The 24,400-nt window shown below is 43.2% G+C and overlaps 1 protein-coding gene across 1 annotated transcript in view; it reads right to left on the bottom strand.

Annotated features, from left to right (window-relative positions):
- The window catches only part of LOC126475260 (phospholipid-transporting ATPase ABCA1-like), a 407,094-nt gene that overhangs the window by 360,379 nt on the left and 22,315 nt on the right, over positions 1-24,400 (bottom strand). Inside the window, exon 2 of the mRNA XM_050102975.1 lies at positions 21,084-21,432. Within this exon, the coding sequence (XP_049958932.1) occupies positions 21,084-21,387 (304 nt within the window). The 5' untranslated portion in view covers positions 21,388-21,432. The remainder of the gene's footprint in view (positions 1-21,083; positions 21,433-24,400) is intronic.

Raw genomic sequence — 24,400 nt, 5'->3', positions numbered from 1 at the left:
CATAACAAGACAAAAGGAGTTCAGTGGGGTAACCATACAAGGGATAGAAGGAGGGAGAGGAGAAAAGGAGAGGAAGATGGTGATGATGGGAGGATCAGGGAAGGGAAAGATTAAGGGGGAGCAGTGGGAAAAACAGAGAGAGAGAGAGAGAGAGAGAGAGAGAGAGAGAGAGAGAGAGAGAGAGAGAGAGAGAGCACTTGCAATAATCAGTATTCAATAATCAGTTACACCATCACTGCAGACATGTACATTTGGGTGTCTGTTGCCTTTATGATCATGTGTGTGAATGTGCATACTCTCAGGCTCACTTCAGCCACATGTCGTCTTCGGTGTTGGAGGGCAAGCATTCAATGTCACTGGACAGCACCACTCGCTGGGTCAGTCCCCAATGCTGTAGTCTGTCTTTTGCTACAAGAACCATAGCAGGCCTCTGCATTGGCAGGCATGCCCTGCCTTCAATGGCAGATTCGTGGGAGTCAGCAGTCCTGCTCCACCACTGAGGTCAAGCCAGCCATTGGCCACTTGCTGCCTTAGTGACCACCAGCCTTGCTGCCATCAACACATGTCCAGGACGGGGTACTACTACTGGAATGACAAGACAAGTGCTGTTGCTTGTTTGCTGATAAGATGTTTGATGGTTAAAGCTATTTTCTTGAGCCAATGCCAGTCAGCATGCTGGTGTCCACCCACTGCCTCAACTCAACCCTGCCATTGCAGGGGTCAAGCACCCCAGGCCCCTACAATATTTTTAATGAAGATAAGTCCTTTACAACATACACAGAAACATTGCTAACAATGTATTACGGACTTACCTTCCCACATAGAGGGTGATTCACCTAACGCTTGCACTGCAATATTGCGGAAATGGAAAGTACTATTGATGTACAATTTCCACAAAATGGATTTATAATCAGAGGCTCATATTGCTCATATTGTTTGCCAATAAACAGATTGTAATAATACTCAGAAAGTGTGTTTTTTCTCCAAACTTACATTTTTTTCAAACTGAACAATGCCTATTGACAGCAACAAACTAAATTACTTTATTGTCACATCTCTTATTTTTACAGACTTAGTAAAATTAATATTTTAAATCAGGTAGGAGGCGAGGTACTGGCAGAAGTAAAGCTGTGAGGACGGGGCGTGAGTCGTGCTTGGGTAGCTCAGTTGGTAGAGCACTTGCCCGCGAAAGGCAAAGGTCCCGAGTTCGAGTCTCGGTCCGGCACACAGTTTTAATCTGCCAGAAAGTTTAATATTTTAAATCCTTTAAATTTGGTTGTGCTGGTAATGTGAACAGCTGAAAGCAAGGGGAAACTATAGCCGTAATTTTTCCCGAGGGCATGCAGCTTTACTGTGTGGTTAAATAATGATGGTGTCCTCTTTGGCAAAATATTCCAGAGGTAAAGTAGCCCCCATTCGGATCTCTGGACGGGGACTACTCGGCGGGCATCATTATCAGGAGAAAGAAAACTGACATTCTACAGATTGGAGAGTGGAATGTCAGATCGCTTAATCAAGCAGGTAGGTTAGAAAAATTAATAAGGGAAATGGATAGGTTAAAGTTAGATGATATGGTTTTTAGTGAAGTTTGGTGGTAGGAGGAACAAGACTTCTGGTCAGGTGAATACAGGTTTATAAATACAAAATCAAATAGGGATAAAGCAGGAGTAGGTTTAATAATGAATAAAAAAAATAGGAGCACAGATACGCTACTACAAACAGCATTGTGAACGAATTATTGTTGCCAAGAGGGACACGAAGCCCACGCCTACCACAGTAGTACAAGTTGATATGCCAATTAACTCTGCAGATGAAGAAGTTGAAGAAATATATGATGCAATAAAATAAATTATTCAGATAGTTAAGGGAGGTGATAATAGTCACGGGGGACTGGAATTCATTAGTACAGAAAGGAAGGGAAGGAAGGAAAAATAGTAGGTGAATATGGACTGGTGGGTAAGGAATGAAAAAGGAAGCTCCTCGGTAGAATTTTGCACAGAGCATAACTTAATAATAGCTAACATGTGGTTTCAGAATCATGAAAGAAGGTTTTGTATTTGGACGAGGCCTGGAGACAATGAAAGATTTCAGATAGATTATATAATGGTAAGATAGAGATTCAGGGATCAGGTTTTAATTTGTAAGTAATTTCCTGGGGCAGATGTTGACTCTAGCTACAATTTATCGTTTATGAACTGTAGATTAAACTGAAGAAACTGCAAAAAGGTGGAAATTTAAGGAGATGGGACCTGGTTAAACTGAAAGAACCAGAGGTTGTAGAAAGTTTCAGAGAGAGCATTAGGGAACAATTGACGAATACAGGGGAAATGAATATAGTAGAAGAAGAATGGGTAGCTTTCAGAGATGAAATAGTGTAGGCAGCAGAGTATCAGACGAGTGGAAATACTTGGGTAACAGAAGAGATATTGAATTTAATTGACGAAAGGAGAAAATATAAAAATGCAGTAAATGAAGCACACAAAATTGAATACAGACATCTTAAAAATAAGATCAACAGGAAGCGCAGAATGGCTAAGCAAGAATGGCTAGAGACCACATGTAAGGGTGTAGAGGCATATATCACTAGGGGTAAGGAAAATTAGAGAGACCTTCGGAAGAAAGAGAACCATCTGTACGAATATCAAAAGCTCAGTCGGAAAACTAGTCATAAGCCAAGAAGGGAAAGCAGAAAGGTGGAAAGTATATGTAAAGGATCCATACACAGGCAATGTACTTGAAGGCAATATTATGGAAGTGGAAGAGGACTTAAATGAAGATGAAATGGGAGAGGTGATACTGTGTGTAGAATTTGACAGAGCACTGAAAGACCTAAGCCAAAATAAGGCCCTGGGAGTAGACAACATTCCATTGGAACTTGGGAAAGCCAGCCACGACAAAACTCTACCATCTGGTTAGCAAGTTGTATGAGACAGGCGAAACACCCACAGACTCCAAGAACAATACAACAATTCCAATCCCAAAGAAATCAGGTGTCGATAGGTGTGAAAATTACTGAACAATTGGTTTAGTAAGTGACGGCTGCAAAATACTAACATGAATTTTTTTTTACGCAAATGGAAAAACTGGTAGAAGCTGACCTCAGGGAGGATCAGTTTAGACTGTGTAGAAATGTTAGAACATGTGAGGTAATACTGACCCTACGATTTATCTTAGAAGATAGATTAACGAAAGGCAAACCTATGTTTCTAGCATTTGTAGACTCTGAGAAAGCTTCTGACGACAATGGAACCGACGATGATGGAATTAAATCAGGTGATGCTGAGGGAATTAGATTATGAAATGACACACTTAAAGTAGTATATGAGTTTTGCTATTTGGGGAGTAAAATAACTGATGATGGTCAAAGTAGAGAGGATATAAAATGTAGACTGACAAGGAAAGCATCTCTGAAGAAGAGAAATTTGTTAACACTGAGTATAGATTTAAGGGTCAGGAAATCTTTTCTGAAAGTATTTGTATGGAGTGTAGCCACGTATAGAAATGAAACATGGACAATAAATAGTTTAGACAAGAAGAGAATAGAAGCTTTCGAAATGTGGTGCTACAGAAGAATGCTGAAAATTAGATGAGTAGATCACATAACTAATGAGGAGGTACTGAATAGAATTGGGGAGAAGAATAATTTGTGGCACAACCTGACTTAAAGAAGGGATCAATTGGTAGGACACGTTCTGAGGCATCAAGCGATCGCCAATTTAGTACTGGAGGGAAGCGTGGAAGGTAAAAACCATGGAAGGGGACCAAGAGATGAACACATATAGCAGATTCAAAAGGAAATAGGTTGCAATAGTTACTCGATGATGAAGAATCTTGCACAGGATAGAGTAGCTTGGAGAGCTGCATCAAACCAGTTTCTGGACAATAAATAAATAAATAAAATTTAGCTGTACAAGATTTCCATGGTGATAGTTTTGATATGAATCCGATGGCTTTCTTTTGAATTTTTAAAATTCTCTGAATATGGACTTCTGCTGTTCCTCCACAAATTCATATATAGTAGAATATGCAGTGTAAATTACCTAAAACTTGCACTGCAAATATTTTGGAAATGGAAAGTGCTATTGATGTGTTGTTTTCGCAGAACATGTTGTTAGTTGGTGACTTGTATTGTTAACCAATCAACAGATCGTAATAATACTTAGGAAGTGTAATTTTTTTTTTAGATAAAATGCCCACTAACACTAACAGACTAAACATAGGATAAATTATTATGTCTGTGGCGTTCGTTGCAGAATTATAGTGTGAGCCATTTATGAAATATCGTATTTTGAAAAGTTTCCACACTGACACTTGTTTGGGCCATTCAACCTGCATAGTTGCTAGGTATAATGATGTTATGCTTGCTTACTCTGTGCTTCTGTGTTCCTTGAGTGCATTACAAGTTCTAGTCAGTTAGTGTGTAACAGTTCACGCAACACGCAAGATTTACCAATGCAGAAAGAGCCAATGTGCTCATGGTGTACGGAGACTGTAGCAAGAATGCAGCTTTTTCTTGTACAGTGTATGTGCCAAGATATCCTAACAGATGTCTACCATCTCGGCAATTATTTATCATCCTATTCAACCAGTTATAAAAAGTCATAGTTTAACATCTACACAATATAACAGTAGGAAACAAGTGATGACAGAAGAGGGGAAATTCTTGCTGCTACTGCAGCTGGTCCACACGTTAACCTCTCACAGAAGCACACGAGGAAGTGGCATGATTCAATTCAGGCAAGTGTCCTATGCATTCTCCAACAACATAGGTTCTCCCCTGCCACATCTCTCTCCGTTGAGACCTGCATGCAAACGATTACGAGAATCATGTTTACTTCCTTATATGGGCATTAAGACAGGATACTGCAGATGTGTCATTATCTCATTTAGTGATGAAGCCACATTTACCAATCATGGCCAGATAAACCACTGAAATGTGCACTACTGGTCTGTTCACAATCCCCATGGCTTTGTTCAGGTGGAACATTAGCACCATGGAGTGTAAACGTGTGGTGTGGGATAGTGAACCATCAGCTCATAGGCCCATTTTTCACAGACAGAATACTGAACGCGCACAGGTATCACAGCTTCCTGTCACACTAGTAGAAGATGTTTGTCTGCAGACTAGGAGGAGCCTGTGGTATCAACATGATGGCAGTCTATCCCATAGTGCACAAAGTACTACAGCACATGTTCACGAACTGTTTCCAAATTGTTGGATTGGGTGCAAAGGACTTGTGCTTTTGTGGCCAATTCCAAGGATTCGATGCCTATAGACATTATTCTGTGGGGCAAGCAGAAAGATGCTGTCTACAAAGACATATCAACTACACCCGATAATATGCAATAATGTATTATTGCATCCTGCACAGCTATCTCCATCGAAATGCTAGCACATGTGCAGCAGTCACTCCATTCCAGACTGGAAGTGCGTATTGTTGCTGCCAGTTGTCATTCAGAACACAACTTGTGATAGTCAATTCTCTCATTACTGCCCAGAATCCACATACTAGTGTACGCACTTGTGTTATTCTTTAGTATGTGCTGCCTCAGGTATTGCTCAAGTGTCAGTGTGGGAACTTTTCAAAATATGATGTCTTTTAAGCGACTCGCACTAGAGTCCTGCAACAAACACCAGAGTTTCTAGTTTACCCCAATTTTAGTTCATTAATTTGAGTAAGCACTGTTCCATTTAAAAAAGTGTATGATCAGGGGGGGGGGGGGGGGGGGGGGGGAGAGGATTATTACAATGTGTTGATTGCCTAACAACTCAAGTCCCTGACTAGCAATCCATTCTGAGAAAACCGCTCATCAATAGCATCTTCCCTTTCCACGATATTTGCAGTGAAAGTTTTAGGTGAGTCACCACATATATTCTAAGGTATATCAATATGTGGAGGAGCAGCAGAACATATTCAGAGAATTTTAAAACTTAAAATAATAATAATAATAATATCAGACTCTCAACAAAACTATGACCATAGAAATCCCGTACAACAGAATTTAAAGCATTAACATCACCAATTTTGTATATGTATGAGGTGTGACAATAAAGTAATGAGACCAATTATTTTTTTCTTCCGTAGGGTGGCAACCATGCAGCCTGCCACTAAAGGTAATGTGTGACCTCAGTCTTTCCTCACCACAGCCGTTGGTGGTGTGCATCCACAATATATGTGCCACGAGTAGTAGCTTGAAGAGTGACAGCCTGTGTTTGCTCCTCGGCATACAAAGGAATCTCAAAATGTTGCACAGCAGTGTGCCATATCTTTCTGTTTGGAACTCTGTGAGAATTTCGCAGTAAAAAAATGGGAAGTTTCAGCAGGCTTTTGGAAATGAAGAATTTCATTGGCATAAGATTTTCTGAAGCCTCAACCAACATGGAAGGTGAAAACTGCAGTTGGCAACCATCAAGAGCACGAACAAAGGACAATACAGCCAGGGAGAATGAACTTGTGCAAGCTGATCGAAGATTAACGGTGAAAATGATTGAAAACTAGCTGAAAATTAACCAGGAAACTGTTGGTATAACATTGACTGAAAATCCACAAATGAAAAAACTTTCTGCCAAAATAGTTCCCAAAAATATCACACAGCAACAAAAATGTCAACAAAGGACTGTGACTGCGAATCTGTTGAAACAACTGGAACTGAACCCCGAATTACAGAGCTGATTTATCACTGGTGATGGAAGTTCCAGCATGATCCTGAGAAAAAATGTCAAAGTTTGTAATGGTGTTTGAAGGAATCACAAAGACCAAAGTAAAATCACATGTCAAAGTCAAAGGTGAAATGCATGTTTTTGCACTTCTTTAGTTACATCTGTATTGTGCACAAACAATGGTTTATCTCTAAGACAGACAGTGAACCAATACTACCAAAAAATTTGTGAGAGATTTTGAAAATGAGTCCATTGTGTCTGTCCACACATTACTAACAACTGTATCATGATAAAGCACCATCAACGTACTGCATTGTCTGTTGGGCAGTGCTACCACAACTTCCTTATTCACCTGACATGGCCCTGTAAGATCTTTTTTATTGCCAAAAATGTAATCAGTTGTTAAAGAACACAATTTTGCACCAGTGTTTCCCTCTCCTTCCTCCTTGCTCCGTCCATCAGTGGTTATTTTGCTGTCTAGGTAGTAGAATTCCTTAACTTCGTTTACTCCATGACCATCAATCCTGATGTTAAGTTTCTCACTATTCATATTTCTGCTACTTCTCACTACTTTCATCCTTCTTCGATTTACTCTCAACCCATATTCTGTACTAAGGCTGTTCATTCCATTCAGCAGATCATTTAATTCTTCTTCACTTTCACTCAGGATAGCAATGTGATCAGCAAATCTTTTCACTGACATCATTTCACCTTGAATTTTAATTCCACTACTGAATCTTTCGTTTATTTCTATTGTTGCATCTTCAATGTACAGATTGAAAAAGACTACATTCTTGTCTTACACCCCTTTTAATCCAAGCACTTCATTCTTGGTCATCCACTCTTATTATTCCCTCTTGGCTCTTTCACATACTGTATATTACCGCCTCTCACTATAGCCTACCTGTATCTTTCTTGGATTTTCAAACATCTTGCACCATTTGACACTGTCAAATGCTTTTTCCAGGGTGACCAATCCTATGAGCTCCCCTAGATTTTTCTTTAGCCTTACCTCAATTAGTCTTGCAGTAGTAGAGGGCAACCAAACAGCTTTAACAAGGCCTTTTCCTGGTATACAAAAAGATGAGTTTCAGAGATGCTACCAACAATGGAAACACCAATGGCATGAGCGGGTGCAGGCGCAATGGAGTTACTTTGAAGATATACCTGTGTTGTTGGTTATACACGTAAGTAAAGGTATTTTTTCTAGCCAGTCTCATTATTTTATTGTCGCATCTTGTACAAGGGTGAGTCAAATGAAGACCTTAAATTTGTAATAACAAAACAAAATTTCATGCCATTATCCTGTACGTTGGTAAGCGTACTACAAACAGTGTGCAGAATGGCCTGTAGGTGGCAGCATAGTGCAGATGAACACATATCATCGCATTATCAGTATAAAGATGGCCGCCCCACTTGCAACTTGCACCAGGGAAGAACAGCATTCTGTTATTTGGTTTTTGCGTAGTGAAGGTGTGAAACCTATTAAAATTCATCGACAAATGAAGGTTCAGTACGGTGATGCATGTTTGTCACAGCAGCAAGTCTATAAATGGGGTAAGAAGTTCGCAAATGATGCTACTTCAGTGGAAGATGCTCCTCATCCAGGTCAGGCACAACGAGTTGTGACTCCACAGAACATTGCAGCAGTTGAAGCAATAGTGAAGGAAAACCGCTGAGTGACACTGAATGACATTGCAGCATGTTTACAGATTAGTCATGGGTCAGCATACCACACTGTGCATGACGTGCTCCAGTTTCACAAAGTGTCTGCAAGATGGGTGCCACGGCAGCTGACTCCTGAAATGAGAGAATGACGTGTTGATGCTTGTAAAGAACTTCTTCGGTGCTTTGAATGAATGAGAAGGTGATTGCTTCCTTGCAAGAATCATTGCTGGGGACGAAACCTGGGTTCACTTAAACCAACTGGAAATGAAGATGTGACCAAGGAATGGTGCCATTCCTCATCACTAACACCAAAGAAGTTTCGAACAGAACCATCGGCAGGGAAGGTTATGCTGACTCTCTTTTGGCATGAAAAGGGCGTGATTTTGGAGCATTACATGACTAGAGGGACCACTGTCATCAGTGCATCATACACAGATCTCCTAAAAAATCAGAACGCGGTCGGCTGAGCGCGTGCCAACTGCTAAAATCGATGATATATCAGGCGATAGCTGTAGACGGGAGCGTAACGGATTAAAATAGGGGAACTCAATTAAAAGGTGTCTTACCGTCCACAGCTGAGAGCAGTAGGGACAGAGTGGGGGAGGATCGCCTCTTAAAAGATGTCGATGGCTAAAAAGACAATGCCCTATCCGGAGTCTAGTTAAAATTACCTCCTCCCGACGACGCGTTCGGGAGGGAGAGGTCCAAGCACAAGGAAGAGCTTTCACGTCCCGCAATTTATTATGGGGAAGTGTCGACCAATGCGCGTGCCATAAATGAACAACACGACGACATAAAACGCTCCGTAGATCGGCGAAGGGAATCGACTGAATAGCTGGCCGAAGAAGAGAGACTGCAGCCTTGGCTGCAATATTGGCCGCCTCATTTCCACAGATACCAACGTGTCCCGGGAGCCAGAGGAACGCCACCGAGACGCCCCCCAGGTGGAGTAAGTGCAGACAGTCCTGAATCCGGTGGACCAGAGGGTGCACAGGATAAAGAGCTTGGAGACTGAGGAGAGAGCTGAGAGAATCTGAGCAGATAACGTACTGTATCCGCTGATGGCGGCGGATGTAGTGGCCAGCCTGGAGAACAGCGTAAAGCTCCGCAATATAAACCAAACACTGGTCGGGAAGCCGAAAGTGATTTGGGGTGTCGCCAACAATATAGGCACTCCCTACACCTAACGATGTTTTCATGCCGTCGGTGTAAATAAATGTGGCGTCCGTCATTTGTGCACATAGAGCAGCAAATGCCCGACGATAAACAAGTGAAGGGGTACCATCCTTGGGAAATCGACAAAGGTCACGAAGCAGGCAGATCCGGGGACGGAGCCAAGGCGATGCTGTACCCCAAGTTGTCAAGAAGGTTTTAGGAAAGCGGAAGGAAAGAGAATGGAGCAGTTGACGGAAGTGGACTCCCGGTGGTAGTAGGGAGGAGGGGCGGTCTGCATACCCTACATCAAAGGAGGCATCGAAAAAAATGTCATGGGCTGGATTAGCAGGCATGGAAGACAGATGGCTAGCATAACGACTCAGAAGGACTGCTCGCCGATTGGACAGCAGAGGTTCAGCAGTCTCAGCATAAAGGCTTTCCACAGGGCTGGTGTAAAAAGCTCCAGACACTAAACGTAATCCACGGTGGTGGATAGAGTCGAGACGCTGAAGAATAGACGGCCGAGCAGAGGAGTAGACTATGCTTCCATAGTCCAATTTCGAGCACACTAAGGCGCGATAGAGGCAGAGAAGGACCACTCGGTCCGCTCCCTAGGAGGTACCATTCAGGACACGGAGGGTGTTAAGGGATCGCAGACAGCGAGCCAAAAGATAGGAAACGTGGGAGGACCAGCAGAGTTTTCTGTCAAACATAAGACCCAAGAATTTAGCGACGTCTGAAAACGGAAGGTTGACAGGACCTAGATGTAAGGAGGGCGGAAGAAACTCCTGACATCACCAAAAATTAACACAAACGGTCTTACTGGGAGAAAAACGGAAGCCGGTTTCGATGCTCCAAGAGTGGAGGTGATCGAGACATCCTTGAAGACGTCGTTCAAGAAGGCTGGTCCGTTGAGAGCTGTAGTAGATCGCAAAATCATTCACAAAGAGGGAGCCCGAGACATCAGGAAGGAGACAATCCATAATTGGATTGATGGCAATGGCAAACAGTACAACACTCAGCACGGAGCCCTGGGGTACCCCGTTTTCTTGGGAGAAAGTACGGGAGAGAGTAGCGTTCACCCGCACCCTAAATGTGCGCTCTGCCATAAATTCGCGAAGAAAAAGGGGCAGCCGACCTCGAAAGCCCCAAGAGAACAGTGTGCGGAGGATGCCTGTCCTTCAACAGGTATCGTATGCTCTCTCCAGATCAAAAAATATTGCTACTGTTTGGCGTTTCCGGAGAAAATTGTTCATGATATAAGTGGAGAGAGTAACAAGATGGTCAACTGCAGAACGATGCTTTCGGAATCCGCATTGGGCAGGTGTTAAAAGACTGCGGGATTCCAGCCAACATGCTAAACGGTAATTCACCATACGCTCCAAAACCTTACAGACACTACTCGTGAGAGAAATGGGGCGATAGCTAGAGGGGAGATGATTGTCCTTTCCAGGTTTCGGAACAGGAACGACGATAGCTTCCCGCCATGTCTGGGAAAAGTACTGTCGGTCCAAATTCGATTATAAAGGCGAAGGAGGTAACGCAGACTATGGGTTGATAAATGCAGCAACATTTGGACGTGGATACCACCCGGTCCTGGGGCGGAGGAGCAAGAAGAAGAGAGTGCATGTTGGAGTTCCCGCATGGAGAAAACAGTATTGTAGCTTTCGCAATTTTGAGAGGAGAAAGCAAGAGGCCGCACTTACGCTGCACGTTTCTTCGGGAGAAACACTGGCGGGTAATTTGAAGAGCTCGAAATCTCAGCAAACTGCTGACCCAACGAGTTAGAAATTGCGACGGGGTCCACTAATGTATCATGCTTGACAGTGAGCCCAGAGACCGGGGAGAAACTAGGCACGCCTGAGAACCGTTGAAGCCGACTCCAAACTTCCGAGGAGGGAGTGGAGGTGGTAAATGAGCTAATAAAGAATTTCCAGCTTGCCTTCTTGCTATCGCGGATGACACGATGGCATCGCGCATGGAACTGCTTATAGCGGATACAGTTGGCCAAAGTAGGATGGTGGCGGAAACCGCGGAGAGCACGATGCCGCTCACGTATTGCATAACGGCATGCCTCGTTCCACCAAGGAACTGGGGGGCGCCAGGCCAATTCGGAGGTGCGTGGGATTGAATGTTCCGCAGCTGTAAGAATAACGTCGGTAATATGTGTGACCTCATCGTCGACGCTGGAAAAGTGACGGTCATCGAATGTCGCTAGAGACGAAAAAAGTGTCCAATCAGCTTGGGCAAACTTCCAGCATCGCGGGCGCACGTATGGCAGTTGAGGCTGCAGTCTAAGGACACATGGAAAGTGGTCACTCGAGTGTGTATCATCAAGGGCGAACCATTCGAAGTGCCGAGCTAGCGGAAGAGTACCGACCGCAAGGTCCAAATGAGAGAAATTTGTCGTGGAGGCAGACAAAAATGTAGGGACCCCAGTGTTGAGGCAAACTAGATCCGCTTGGTGGAAGACGTCTAGCAAGAGTGAGCCACGTGGACAAGGATGTGGAGATCCCCAAAGCGGGTGGTGGGCATTGAAGTCCCCAACCAGCAAATAGGGGAGTGGAAGCTGACCAAGAAGATGAAGGAGATCAGCTCGTGCCACTGGTGTGGACGATGGAATGTATACAGTACAAAGAGAGAACGTGTATCCGGGAAGGGAAAGACGGCAACAGCTTGGAAGGAAGTGTTTAAGTGGATGGGGTGAGAATGGAGAGTTTCATGGAGAACAATCATGAGTCCTCCATGTGCTGGAGTGCCTTCAACAGAGGGGAGATCATATCGGACGGACTGAAAATGAGGGAGAACAAAGCAGTCATGGGGACGCAGCTTTGTTTCCTGAAGACAGAAGATGACCGGCGAGTAGGATCGTAAGAGGATGGACAATTCATCCTGATTGGCTCGAATACCGCGGATATTCCAGTGGATAATGGACATAGGGTGAACAGAAAATGGAGGAATGAGACCAAGGTTGCTGTCAACTCAACGACTGCTCGGAGCTTGCGACCGACAGCATGGAATGGCATTCAGCCGAAGGCAGAAGATCCTGATCCATAGGTTGTTCAGGAGCAGCTCCTGCCACTAGCGATCGGCCGGTTGATCGGCCGCCAGCAGTGCGCCTCGGCGACACAGAAGACGGCCGAGGGCGATTTCCACCAGGTGGTGCTGTAGATGGGACACACCTTGGTGGAGAAGGAGAGAAACTGGGTTTCTTTGTAGCCTTCTTGGAAGTATGATGTTTAGATGAAGGAGGAAGCGATGGTTGGGAAGTTGCGGTACGTAAAAACTCTTCACGGGTACGCTCTTTTTTCGAAGTCTTGGTGTCTGACTTTTGGGCTCGAGATTTAGCAGAACCCGACGAAGGGTGAGCCAGAGAGTGGGCAGGGGAAAGTGGTGAGGTTGAACGGGCGATCTTTGCGCTGGCCGATCTGACGACCATGGCACTAAAGGTGAGGTCGCAAGTCTGCGTGGCCGCCTCCTTTGTTGGCCGAGGAGAAGCAAGGACAGTGCTGTATTTTCCTGTCTGAGGCACGGTGGGCTGTCGACTGGCGAATAATTTTCGAGCAGCAAAGGTCGACACCTTTTCCTTCACTCTGATTTCCTGGATGAGCTTTTCGTCCTTAAAAACGGGGCAATCTCGAGAGGAAGCAGCGTGGTCACCCATACAGTTGATGCAGCGAGGGGATGGAGGTGGACAAGCACCCTCATGGGCATCCTTGCCGCACCCTCATGGGCATCCTTGCCACACGTAACACATTTGGCCGGATTGGAACAGGACTGGCTGGTGTGATTGAACCGCTGACACCGATAGCAACGCGTAGGGTTTGGGATGTAAGGGCGAACGGAAATTATCTCATAGCCTGCTTTGATTTTCGATGGGAGTTGAACTTTGTCAAATGTCAAGAAGACAGTGCGGGTTGGAATGATGTTCGTGTCGACCCTTTTCATAATCCTATGAACAGCCATTACGCCCTGGTCAGACAGGTAGTGCTGAATTTCTTCGTCAGACAATCCAGCGAGGGAGCTTGTATAAACGACTCCACGCGAGGAATTTAAAGTACGGTGCGGTTCCACCCGGATAGGGAAGGTGTGTAGTAGTGAAGTACGAAGCAATTTTTGTGCCTGGAGGGCACTGACTGTTTCTAACAATAGGGTGCCATTCCGTAATCTGGAACAAGACTTTACAGGACCTGCAATTGCGTCGACACCTTTCTGAATAATGGAAGGGTTGACCGTAGAGAAGTCGTGACCTTCGTCAGACCGAGAAACAACAAGGAACTGTGGCAACGATGGAAGAACTGTCTGTGGCTGAGACTCAGTGAACTTACGCTTGTGAGCAGACATAGTGGAAGGTGAGGAAACCATTGCGGAAGAATCCCCCATGATTACCGGCATCACCGATGGCGCGCTCCTCCCTTGTGGGGGCCCTCTCCGAGGGCACTCCCGCCTTAGGTGATTGTTCACACCTCAGGTCACACCTCCCGACAAACAGACGGAAGGACCAATCGGCACTTTCGGAAGGTATTAGCTCGGGTAATCACCCCTCCCTGGGCCTGGCCGTTACCAGGGGGTACGTACGTGTCCTACCTGTCTACCCGGGGCGGGGAATTACGCGTTACCCCGTCACCGGCTACGCATGGAAGTGCGTGGGTCGGCCTTCAGACACGCACAGGGAGGAAAAAAGAGAAAGGGAAAGGAAAGAAGAGGGGTCTCAAACGCCACAGCGGAGAAAAGGGCAAGGGGAAGAGGGAAGGAAAAGAGAAGGACAGAGGAAGGACGAAGACTTGCAAGTGTAGAAAGCAAGGAATTTGTAACAGTTTCGAGCATCCGTCTCCGGATGTAGGCACAAACCATACTCCCAGAGGGGGAGAAAGGGAAGGAAAGAGCCAGAGGTGAGGGGGATGGTGAAGATGGGGGACGGGGAAGGATGCGGAAAGGGAAGGTATGCAGCCCGGAAAGGAAGGAGGGCCACATTAGCTCGGGGTCCCGTGCTCGCTACGCACATATCCACAAAATACACTCCTGGAAATTGAAATAAGAACACCGTGAATTCATTGTCCCAGGAAGGGGAAACTTTATTGACACATTCCTGGGGTCAGATACATCACATGATCACACTGACAGAACCACAGGCACATAGACACAGGCAACAGAGCATGCACAATGTCGGCACTAGTACAGTGTATATCCACCTTTCGCAGCAATGCAGGCTGCTATTCTCCCATGGAGACGATCGTAGAGATGCTGGATGTAGTCCTGTGGAACGGCTTGCCATGCCATTTCCACCTGGCGCCTCAGTTGGACCAGCGTTCGTGCTGGACGTGCAGACCGCGTGAGACGACGCTTCATCCAGTCCCAAACATGCTCAATGGGGGACAGATCCGGAGATCTTGCTGGCCAGGGTAGTTGACTTACACCTTCTAGAGCACGTTGGGTGGCACGGGATACATGCGGACGTGCATTGTCCTGTTGGAACAGCAAGTTCCCTTGCCGGTCTAGGAATGGTAGAACGATGGGTTCGATGACGGTTTGGATGTACCGTGCACTATTCAGTGTCCCCTCGACGATCACCAGTGGTGTATGGCCAGTGTAGGAGATCGCTCCCCACACCATGATGCAGGGTGTTGGCCCTGTGTGCCTCGGTCGTATGCAGTCCTGATTGTGGCGCTCACCTGCACGGCGCCAAACACGCATACGACCATCATTGGCACCAAGGCAGAAGCGACTCATCGCTGAAGACGACACGTCTCCATTTGTCCCTCCATTCACGCCTGTCGCGACACCACTGGAGGCGGCCTGCACGATGTTGGGGCGTGAGCAGAAGACGGCCTAACGGTGTGCAGGACCGTAGCCCAGCTTCATGGAGACGGTTGCGAATGGTCCTCGCCGATACCCCAGGAGCAACAGTGTCCCTAATTTGCTGGGAAGTGGCGGTGCGGTCCCCTACGGCACTGCGTAGGATCCTACGGTCTTGGCGTGCATCCGTGCGTCGCTGCGGTCCGGTCCCAGGTCGACGGGCACGTGCACCTTCCGCCGACCACTGGCGACAACATCGATGTACTGTGGAGACCTCACGCCCCACGTGTTGAGCAATTCGGCGGTACGTCCACCCGGCCTCCCGCATTCCCACTATATGCCCTCGCTCAAAGTCCATCAACTGCACATACGGTTCACGTCCACGCTGTCGCGGCATGCTACCAGTGTTAAAGACTGCGATGGAGCTCCGTATGCCACGGCAAACTGGCTGACACTGACGGCGGCGGTGCACAAATGCTGCGCAGCTAGCGCCATTCGACGGCCAACACCGCGGTTCCTGGTGTGTCCGCTGTGCCGTGCGTGTGATCATTGCTTGTACAGCCCTCTCGCAGTGTCCGGAGCAAGTATGGTGGGTCTGACACACCGGTGTCAATGTGTTCTTTTTTCCATTTCCAGGAGTGTAGTTGTGGACCCCCTGGGGGGTGCATTGAGCGTGGGGGAGATTATGTTGAAAAGTGATACAGCTTTGTACCACTTCTGCACAATAAATAATATTAAAAAAATGTTTAAGGTTTTCATTTGACTCGCCCTCGTATATCAGAATACCTCTTTGATGGGTAAGCTGTGTGCACCTCCAAACACAGATTTTCATGATCAAACACTACAACTAGAGACTTATGATGTCAACGGAAAAAGGCTGAAAATGACATAGGGTGGATTGAAACATATGATGCTTGTTTTATATCTGGCTACAACTTAGCATAATCAGCATAAAGGAACTGAGCACCATCAAAAGAGAACTGATGGAACATCTCATCTTTGGATGTGGATATTAGATGAAGCAATATTTGCAGGAAAGTTCTTAGAACAAACTTGCACTGATGTGACAAAAGTCATGGGATAATGATATGCATGTAAACTGATGGCAGTAGTATCATACACACAAGGTACAAAAGAGCAGAACATTGGCATAGCTGCCATTTGTATTCAGGTGATTCATGTGAAAAGGTTTCTAATGTGGTTACAGATGCAGCTCAGGAATTAACATACTTTTAAAGCTATATAGTAGTTAGAGCAAAATTCAAGGGACATTCCATTTCAGAAATCATTGGGGAATCCAATATTCTGAGACCCACAGTGTCAAAGAGTGTATTGATAACACCAAATTTCAGGCATTACCTCTCACTATGGACAACAGCAGTGGCCAACGGCCTTAAATTACTCACTAAGAGCAGCAGCTTTTGCATAGAGCTGTCATTGCTAACAGACAGGCAACATAGTGTAAACATAAATGTAGGTTATACAACAAGCATATCTGTTAGGACAGTGTGGTGAATTTTGGTATTAACAGGCTGTGACAGCACACATCAACTGCAGTGCCTCCTCCTGGGCTCATGAGCATAGCAGTTGGATCTCAGACAACTGGAAAACCATGGTTTGGCCAGTTGGGTCCTGACTTCAGTTGGTAAGAGCTGATGGTAGGGTTCGAGTATGGCAAAGACTTCATGAAGCCATGAACCCAAGTTATCAAGAAGGCGCTGTTGCAGCCTAATTGCGACTCCATAAAGGTGTGAGCTGTGTTCACATGAAATGGACCGGGTCCTGTTACCAGGCCACAATTTTTCAAGATTGGTTGGAAGAACATTCTGGACAACTCAAGTGAATGATATGGCCACCCACATTGCCCAACATGAATCCCATTGAAAATTTATGGCGCAAGATCGAGAGGTCAGTTCACACACAAAATGCTGCACTGGCGAAGCTTTTGCAATTATGGATGGCTACAGTGAGAGTATGGCTCAGTATTTCTGCAGGGACATCCAACATGTTGTTGGGTCGATACCATGTCGAGTTGCTGCTCTATGCCAGCCACAAGAAGGTTAAACACAATATTAGGAAGTGTCCCATGGCTTTTGTCACCTAAGTGAAATTAAGAATAATATCAAACATTTCTTCCGCATGTGGAAAGCAACTACCTGAGCAGGGAAAAAAGGAAGATACAGCATAGTGCTGAAAATACAGTCCTAGGGAACACACAGTCCAAATGAAAAACTGCATCTCTAGCTCCGTGTATAAGTGCAAATGTAATTTTGAAAAATAGTTTTCAGTTAGTATACAGCATATGTCTTAGTGTAGTTCTGTAGTATAGCATACATATTTAACTTCAAGTATTTCCCTTACATCTGCAAGACTGGTGTGCAAATTAATGCAGGGTATTAGCGTTTACCATTATTATGTATTACTGAAAAGAGTTGTTTTCTCTCTATTTTTTTGCTGCATCTGAAATAACTGGTTACTATTAATTATTTTGTTTTATTATTGCTTATAAAATTTGGTTTTCTTATTTCGATGGCAAGTTTGTACAAAATTTTGTTTATTCTGTATAAAACTTGCAAAATGACCTAGCTAGTACCATTGTAAAATATGATCTATGGACAAAAATAAGTAAATAAGTAAACTAAACTAAAGCAAATTATTTATTGTATTGAAAGGAAAGAGGGAGAATTAAAATCCTGTTCTTGCAGTCCACTATATCAGTCTCCTAAGAATCAACTGCAACTGCCAATGGGGTGGGGTTAGAAATGGAGCAGAAACTGGAGAGGTCTTCCAAAATAAGAGGTTCAAGGACTCCTCACTGGGGATGATATGCTATTTATGGCAGTTGTGAACAAAATCACACCTAACATTCCCCATGAAGTATGATATTAACTAACAGAAATTTATCAGAAAGAATATCCCTGAGTATACCAAAAATGGTGATAAGCAAGCAATGGACAGGAAAAATTATAAATGAGAGAGAGAGAGAGAGAGAGAGAGAGAGAGAGAGAGGGGGGAGGGGGGGAGGAGGAGGAGGAGGAGGAGGAAAGAACAACTGCTGGTTTAAAGTAACATTTTGGAACCTTTTCAGGTGGACTTCAACTACTGGTTCCGTCATTTATCACATGAAGAGGCATGCTGCAAGTTAGTGTTACAACTGAAAAACATGACCAGTGATGGAGGAATTTCAGTAGATCTACTTAATGGAAGCAAATGGTTTATTTTATTGGTTATCAATGGACATTTAGTGAATGTTCCTACCATCATACGGCATCACTTTCCTTTTAGAAGGCATATTTACCACCGCTCCCAGAGGTGGAGTGCCAAGAGCAGTGAGGATCCTCTAAAGGACAGCCAGCAACCACAGTTGACAAACAACAGCAAGAGAGTATAATTTGTCATTGTATTTCATGTAGGCAAACCATTCTGTAATCTTCAAAGCCTTTCTTCATGGAGAGTGGCTCACTAGGAATAATCCTGCTTTATTTGTATATTCTTTGGGCTTTCTGCCCTTATCTCACGTTTTTACCACTGCTAATAATTATGTTGAGTGAGGCATGTGTGAAGACCATGCTGTACTTGGTTTGTTTTATTTGTTGTCTGGCTTGTTTTATTTGTTGCCCAGTCTCACCAATGAGAGTCAATACACAATGAAGTGGTTTAAAAACTCCTTACAATGTTTATCATTTTTGTTAGTTTGCTTGTTTAAGGCACTTATCAGTGCTCTTATAGCACTTTATGAGATGGATGTGGTCAAAATACATTAAAAAAAACAGACATGCTAAATGCTAGGTAAAATCACATTTACTTTTTCCCATGCTTTCTCACATTAGCACACACAGTCTACGTGTTAAGATATTCTATTAAAATATGAATGCACAACCAGGACACAAAACAGTAAGTCCAGAAACTGAGGCTGGCTGTTCACTTACATAATAACTGGATGAGCCAGCCACTTTATCCACATTAGTAAAAATGCCTGTTACAGAGGGAAAAAAATACTTTGTAACTGATGCCTCATTTTCTTTTCAACATGTTACGGTGAGAAAAACTATAAACCGAATGGACTGTGATCCCTTTCATTACTGAAGCTCTCTATTTTGTCATTTTTATAAAAATGTAGCAAAAATTTCACTTACGATTTGCTAGAGTTTTTTCTAATAATCTATTATTTTGCTACCAAATCCTAAATATTATATTTACTGCAGTTAATGACTAAACAACAGTGAGCAACGCCCCCCCCCCCCCCCCGAGCCATGCCCTCCTGGAAATGCATGGAACATCGTTCATTTGGCACCTGTTGAGGGGCTAGAATACACTGGAAATGAAACATGCTGAAATCACTTTGTCTTCAAAGAAAATTGGTCCCTGCCACATCATGGGGTATCACAAACACTTATCAGTTTCTGAAAGGCCAATACCTCATATTTTATAATTCAATATACTTGTTTCAGCTATGTGAAACCATACCTTGTCCATCAAGAAGTTGAGAATGGCTGGTGAAAATCGCTTAGAATTTCCTGTAGAACTCGTGTATGATACATCAACATGTTTTAACTCTTGCAAAGCCATGACTTTCTATGGCTCGGGTTGAAGTTCTTCAGGAGGCAACAGCACATTGTTCATGTCTCCCCCACTCCTTATGACAGATACTTTCACAACTTACTGACGCTGTACCATCTGCTTAAGAATCTCTCCTCCATACCTTGATCCTTTTGATATGAAGCTAACCACATTCTGTACTATGCACAGGTTTTGTTCTCTCTCTCTCTCTCTCTCTCTCTCTCTCTCTCTCAGAGAGAGAGAGAGAGAGAGAGAGAGAGAGAGAGAGAGAGAGAGAGAGAGAATCTGATCTAATCTACATTAATTAGATGCTAATTAGAATGCCATGGAATAAAATTCTAGCGCATCATTACGAAGTATGCCAAATAAAGTGGGGTTCAACAACAAAATGTAAGGGGACAACCTGTTTTGTTTGTGCAAACTGTCAAACTGAATCAGCACCACCATAACTGCCTGGAATTTTCATTTGTAGGCCAATGTGAAGCATAAGGTGTACCAGAACACTCCACAATGACCCCCCCCCCTTCCCCCCTGCTTTCCCAATAACAGGAGACTTACCCCTGAAAGTTGTAAAAACAGCTTTTCTTGCCAATTGTCTACACCAAAATGCTGATTACATGGCTGTTATAACCTAATTATCTAGTCACATACAGCATAAGAAGTTTTCACTGGCACCAGCGTAACAACAACATGAAAACTGTACTAGAGCAATGCTAATCTTTAGAGTAAACTGATTATGCTAGACAGTTATTAATTATGATACGCTAACAGGGACTAAAAGTAAGAAATATCATAATACAATTTAGTACAATTGGTACAACTACTTTGTAACAGCAATACAATTAAATTTTGGCTTCCTAAAACAGTATACTTTGAAATGACTAATTTCTGCCATCCCCTTTCTTTTAATTCACAAGTGTTTCATATGTCATGCCCAAAGAATTTGTTTAAATCATGTCTGGCTTCCAGTAGCACATTTGGCCAGCAAAGTAACATTGTATCTCCCATTTCCCATTCACATAAAATCACTGACAGTGTGAAAAACATGAACAGTAGGATGACAAAATTTGCTCCAAAGAGCTCCCATTTATGTATTCTTGGCTTACATAACTGTACTGTGTAACAAACACTAAGGAAACAATCCACTTCAAAATAAAGAAAGGCAGCTTATTTCCTTATGGTAGGTCCATAGTAATCTTTAAGAAATATAATGTTACACAGATAGCTGCAAAGAGGAACTTACATCGTCTTACGCCGTGTAGAGCAGTATCTACAGTATTCATGAGTTTATCAGTAAAACTTGTAGAAGGAGCATAATATATACGAGTGTCATAAAATGCCAAAGATGAATGTAGCACTTCAGCTGGATCCTGAGGTTCGAACACTACAGCATCTGATTTGGGATAGCTTCCAGGTAATACACAAGCCAGAACCAGAATGAGTACTACTGGTACAACAATTTCAAACAGTGTTACAATTATATTTCGTCTCCTCACAACAGCATGTTTCCAAAGAACCAGATTAATCTGCTGTAGTAGTTTAGCCATCCTTTTTCTGTGTGATGGCTGTTTGTGTCCACACTACAGTTGCCCCTGTGGAAGAAAAATTCAATTAGACATAAAATATCTCACACCTACACAACCAACAGAAATAAGTTTTTAACTTTATCATCTACTTTTATTCTTAAGCAACCTAAACTCCCCTTCCATCTCTGTGCACAATAATAGTAGCACCAGCAGCACGGAAAAAAAATATCACTTTGGCACTAACAATCTCCAAAAGTTATGTCTCACTTCTGTTTGTTGTCATTATGAAGGATGAGTGAAACAACTCACGATATAAACCAAGATTTTAAAAATAAAAAATTATTCCAAGAATAAATTTCACATCTAGAAATTAAGCATATTATAGAGTAATCTCACTATTATGTTGGTGTCATTTATTTATCCTACTATCAGAATCAGACCTTTCATACATAACCGATTAAATTAAGCAACAAGTATAACATGTCAGGAATGATAGATTATAGAGACATTGCAAAAAGGATCAATTATTTAACAAATATACCTATCCAAACAGCAAAAGATATTGGAGATACAAAGAAAGGAAAGGAAAATAAAATCTACTAAACTACTAAGGAAATGATAGCAGTTTTAATTGATCAATAATAGGAACAAGATGGAATGTGATGAATAAAACAAAAATATTCAGAAATCTCCAAAAGTTGCTGTGAGAAGAAACAATCTGAATCTGTTTATGGAATCAATGTGAAACATTAAAAGTATGGAGAAAACAAAATAGGGGACTGTCACATTTCATTAGCTAAAATGGGTAATGGCACAGACAACCAGCAACTGACAAAATTTTACAAGTGTGTGAAGATTTCTTGGAACATATGTATCATTTAAGTGGAGTATAAAAAAACAATTAACAATAAAAACAATAGCATTCTTGATGTAACACTAGATGAGGTGTATATAGTAATTCAAGGTACAAAGAAATTAATGAAACCTTCAGATGATGATTCAATTGTAATGGTTAAAGTTTGAGGGGAAAAGAAAAGAAACAGAAAGAAAAAAAAAATGTGCAAACTTATTTACAGAAAGTCTTCAAAGGAAGACAAGCCCCTCAACACTGGAACAAAGCTATGACACTTCTACTTAATAAGAGGGGAGACATGATAGATAGTACTTTTACTAACCTCTTCTCCAAAATGTATAAGATAATCAATAAAATTATCACCAACAACATATGGAAAAATGTTAAATTTTCATAAATAAAAGGGAAAAAATGACTTTAGAAGTGGATATAATACAACACATCATTTACAAGTCATAATCAAAACTGTAGAATGGAGAAATCTATATGAATTACAATGTGGCCTGAGATTCAGTGATTGAGGGAGCTACTCATTCAATTTCCACAAAATTTGTTTAAACTATTCTTGTAAAAAGCCTAATTAAATCAATGTTAGGATGTGAAGACACATCATTGCCATAGCTTCCATTAATTTCATCATTATTTTGCAAAATTAAGAAATGAAAGAGTCATGCAAGAAGATCCCATATCACCCAATTTATTGCCATTTTATTTTAAATTCTCTAGTTTCAGTGGATATATTTAGGTTGCAATCCTCTGGCACCAAGGTAAACTGAACAGAGAGATTCTTGTTTAGCAAGGCCATTTAGTTCCCAGGATATAAATGGTACACACAACTGTTTTCACCAATGTGGTACCATATGCTGGCCAAAACTGTATGATACAAGACTGTCTCATAACTTGTTGAAATGAGATAAAATCCCTATTTTGTTTAGCTAATCAAAACACACATACATCCTAGAAGTGTGTGAATTGTACATAATCCATTTCATTCACAAAGTAAAAGTTAGCATATTGAAACACTGGAGCTGCTGCAGAACCTTTTGTGTGCAGTGCTTGTAACAGTGATTCATGTCCATAGCAACAAACAATATGCCCAACCCCTTATGTTGTGCAATAATATGTCGCTTTAATGGGCTGACTATTGAAAAACTAGTTTCATTCATATTTCATAAACATTTTGTTTAAATCCTCTGTTTTCAAAGCATATGCTTAAATTCTATGGAAAATGGTACAATTTCCGTGTCTTGAACTTAGTAATTCTGTTCCAAAGTGACACCTACATTTATGCACAAAATAACTGTTTACAGTGCTATGCATTATGACTCCTATTACGTGTGCTTCTGAGTACGATGACACAAAAGACCAAAATACCAAACGTCTTTTTCCAAAACTGTTTCACCGAGAAAGATTGCTCAGTAGATCCTCCTCTAAATCATCACACAAATGTCAAAATAATAGACACTGAAGTAAGTGACCACAGCCCGGTTAGCCGTGCGGTCTGACGCACAGCTTTCCGGATTGGGATGGAGCATCTGGTACCCGGCACAAATCTGCCTGGCGGACTTGTGCCAAAGTCCGGTGAGCCGGCCAGTCTGTGGATGGTTTTTAGGCAGTTTTCCATCTGCCTCGTCAAATGCGGGCTGGTTCCCCTTATTCCACCTCAGCTACACTGTGTGTCGGTGATTGCTGCACAAACAAGTTCTCCATGCCTGCGTACACCACCATTACTCTACCAAGCAAACATAGGAGTTACACTCATCTGGTATGAAATGAGATGTTCCCTAAGGGGGGGGGGGGGGGGGGGGGGAAGAGAGGGGGGGGGGGGGAAGAGTGGGGGGGGGGGGTCCACCGGGGGGGCTGAACTGCACAATAACCCTGAAAGAGCGGTTCGGTGTGGGGCCGTGGAGGGGTGAAGCGGACTGCGGTAGTCGTCATGGGGTTATGGAGCACTGCGGCTACGGCAGGGATGGAGCCTCTCCATCATTTCTAGGCCCCAGTTAATATACAATCCAATAAAAGTGACCACATTAAAACAAAGCAAATGAAATCACTAAGCAGGGGAAAGGTCACTGGGTGTGCTATGATTCTACAAAGAGTGTGCGAAAGAATTTACTCCTCTTCTAGCAGCAGTGTAGTCAGTGGGGAAACGAATATTCCTGTCTTCAAGTAGGGTCATTG

The sequence above is a fragment of the Schistocerca serialis genome, chromosome 4 (genome assembly GCF_023864345.2).
Source record: "Schistocerca serialis cubense isolate TAMUIC-IGC-003099 chromosome 4, iqSchSeri2.2, whole genome shotgun sequence".
NCBI classification, from domain to species: domain Eukaryota; kingdom Metazoa; phylum Arthropoda; class Insecta; order Orthoptera; family Acrididae; genus Schistocerca; species Schistocerca serialis.
Note: the sequence above shows the minus strand (reverse complement) of the source record. Positions and strands in the feature narration are given on the sequence as shown.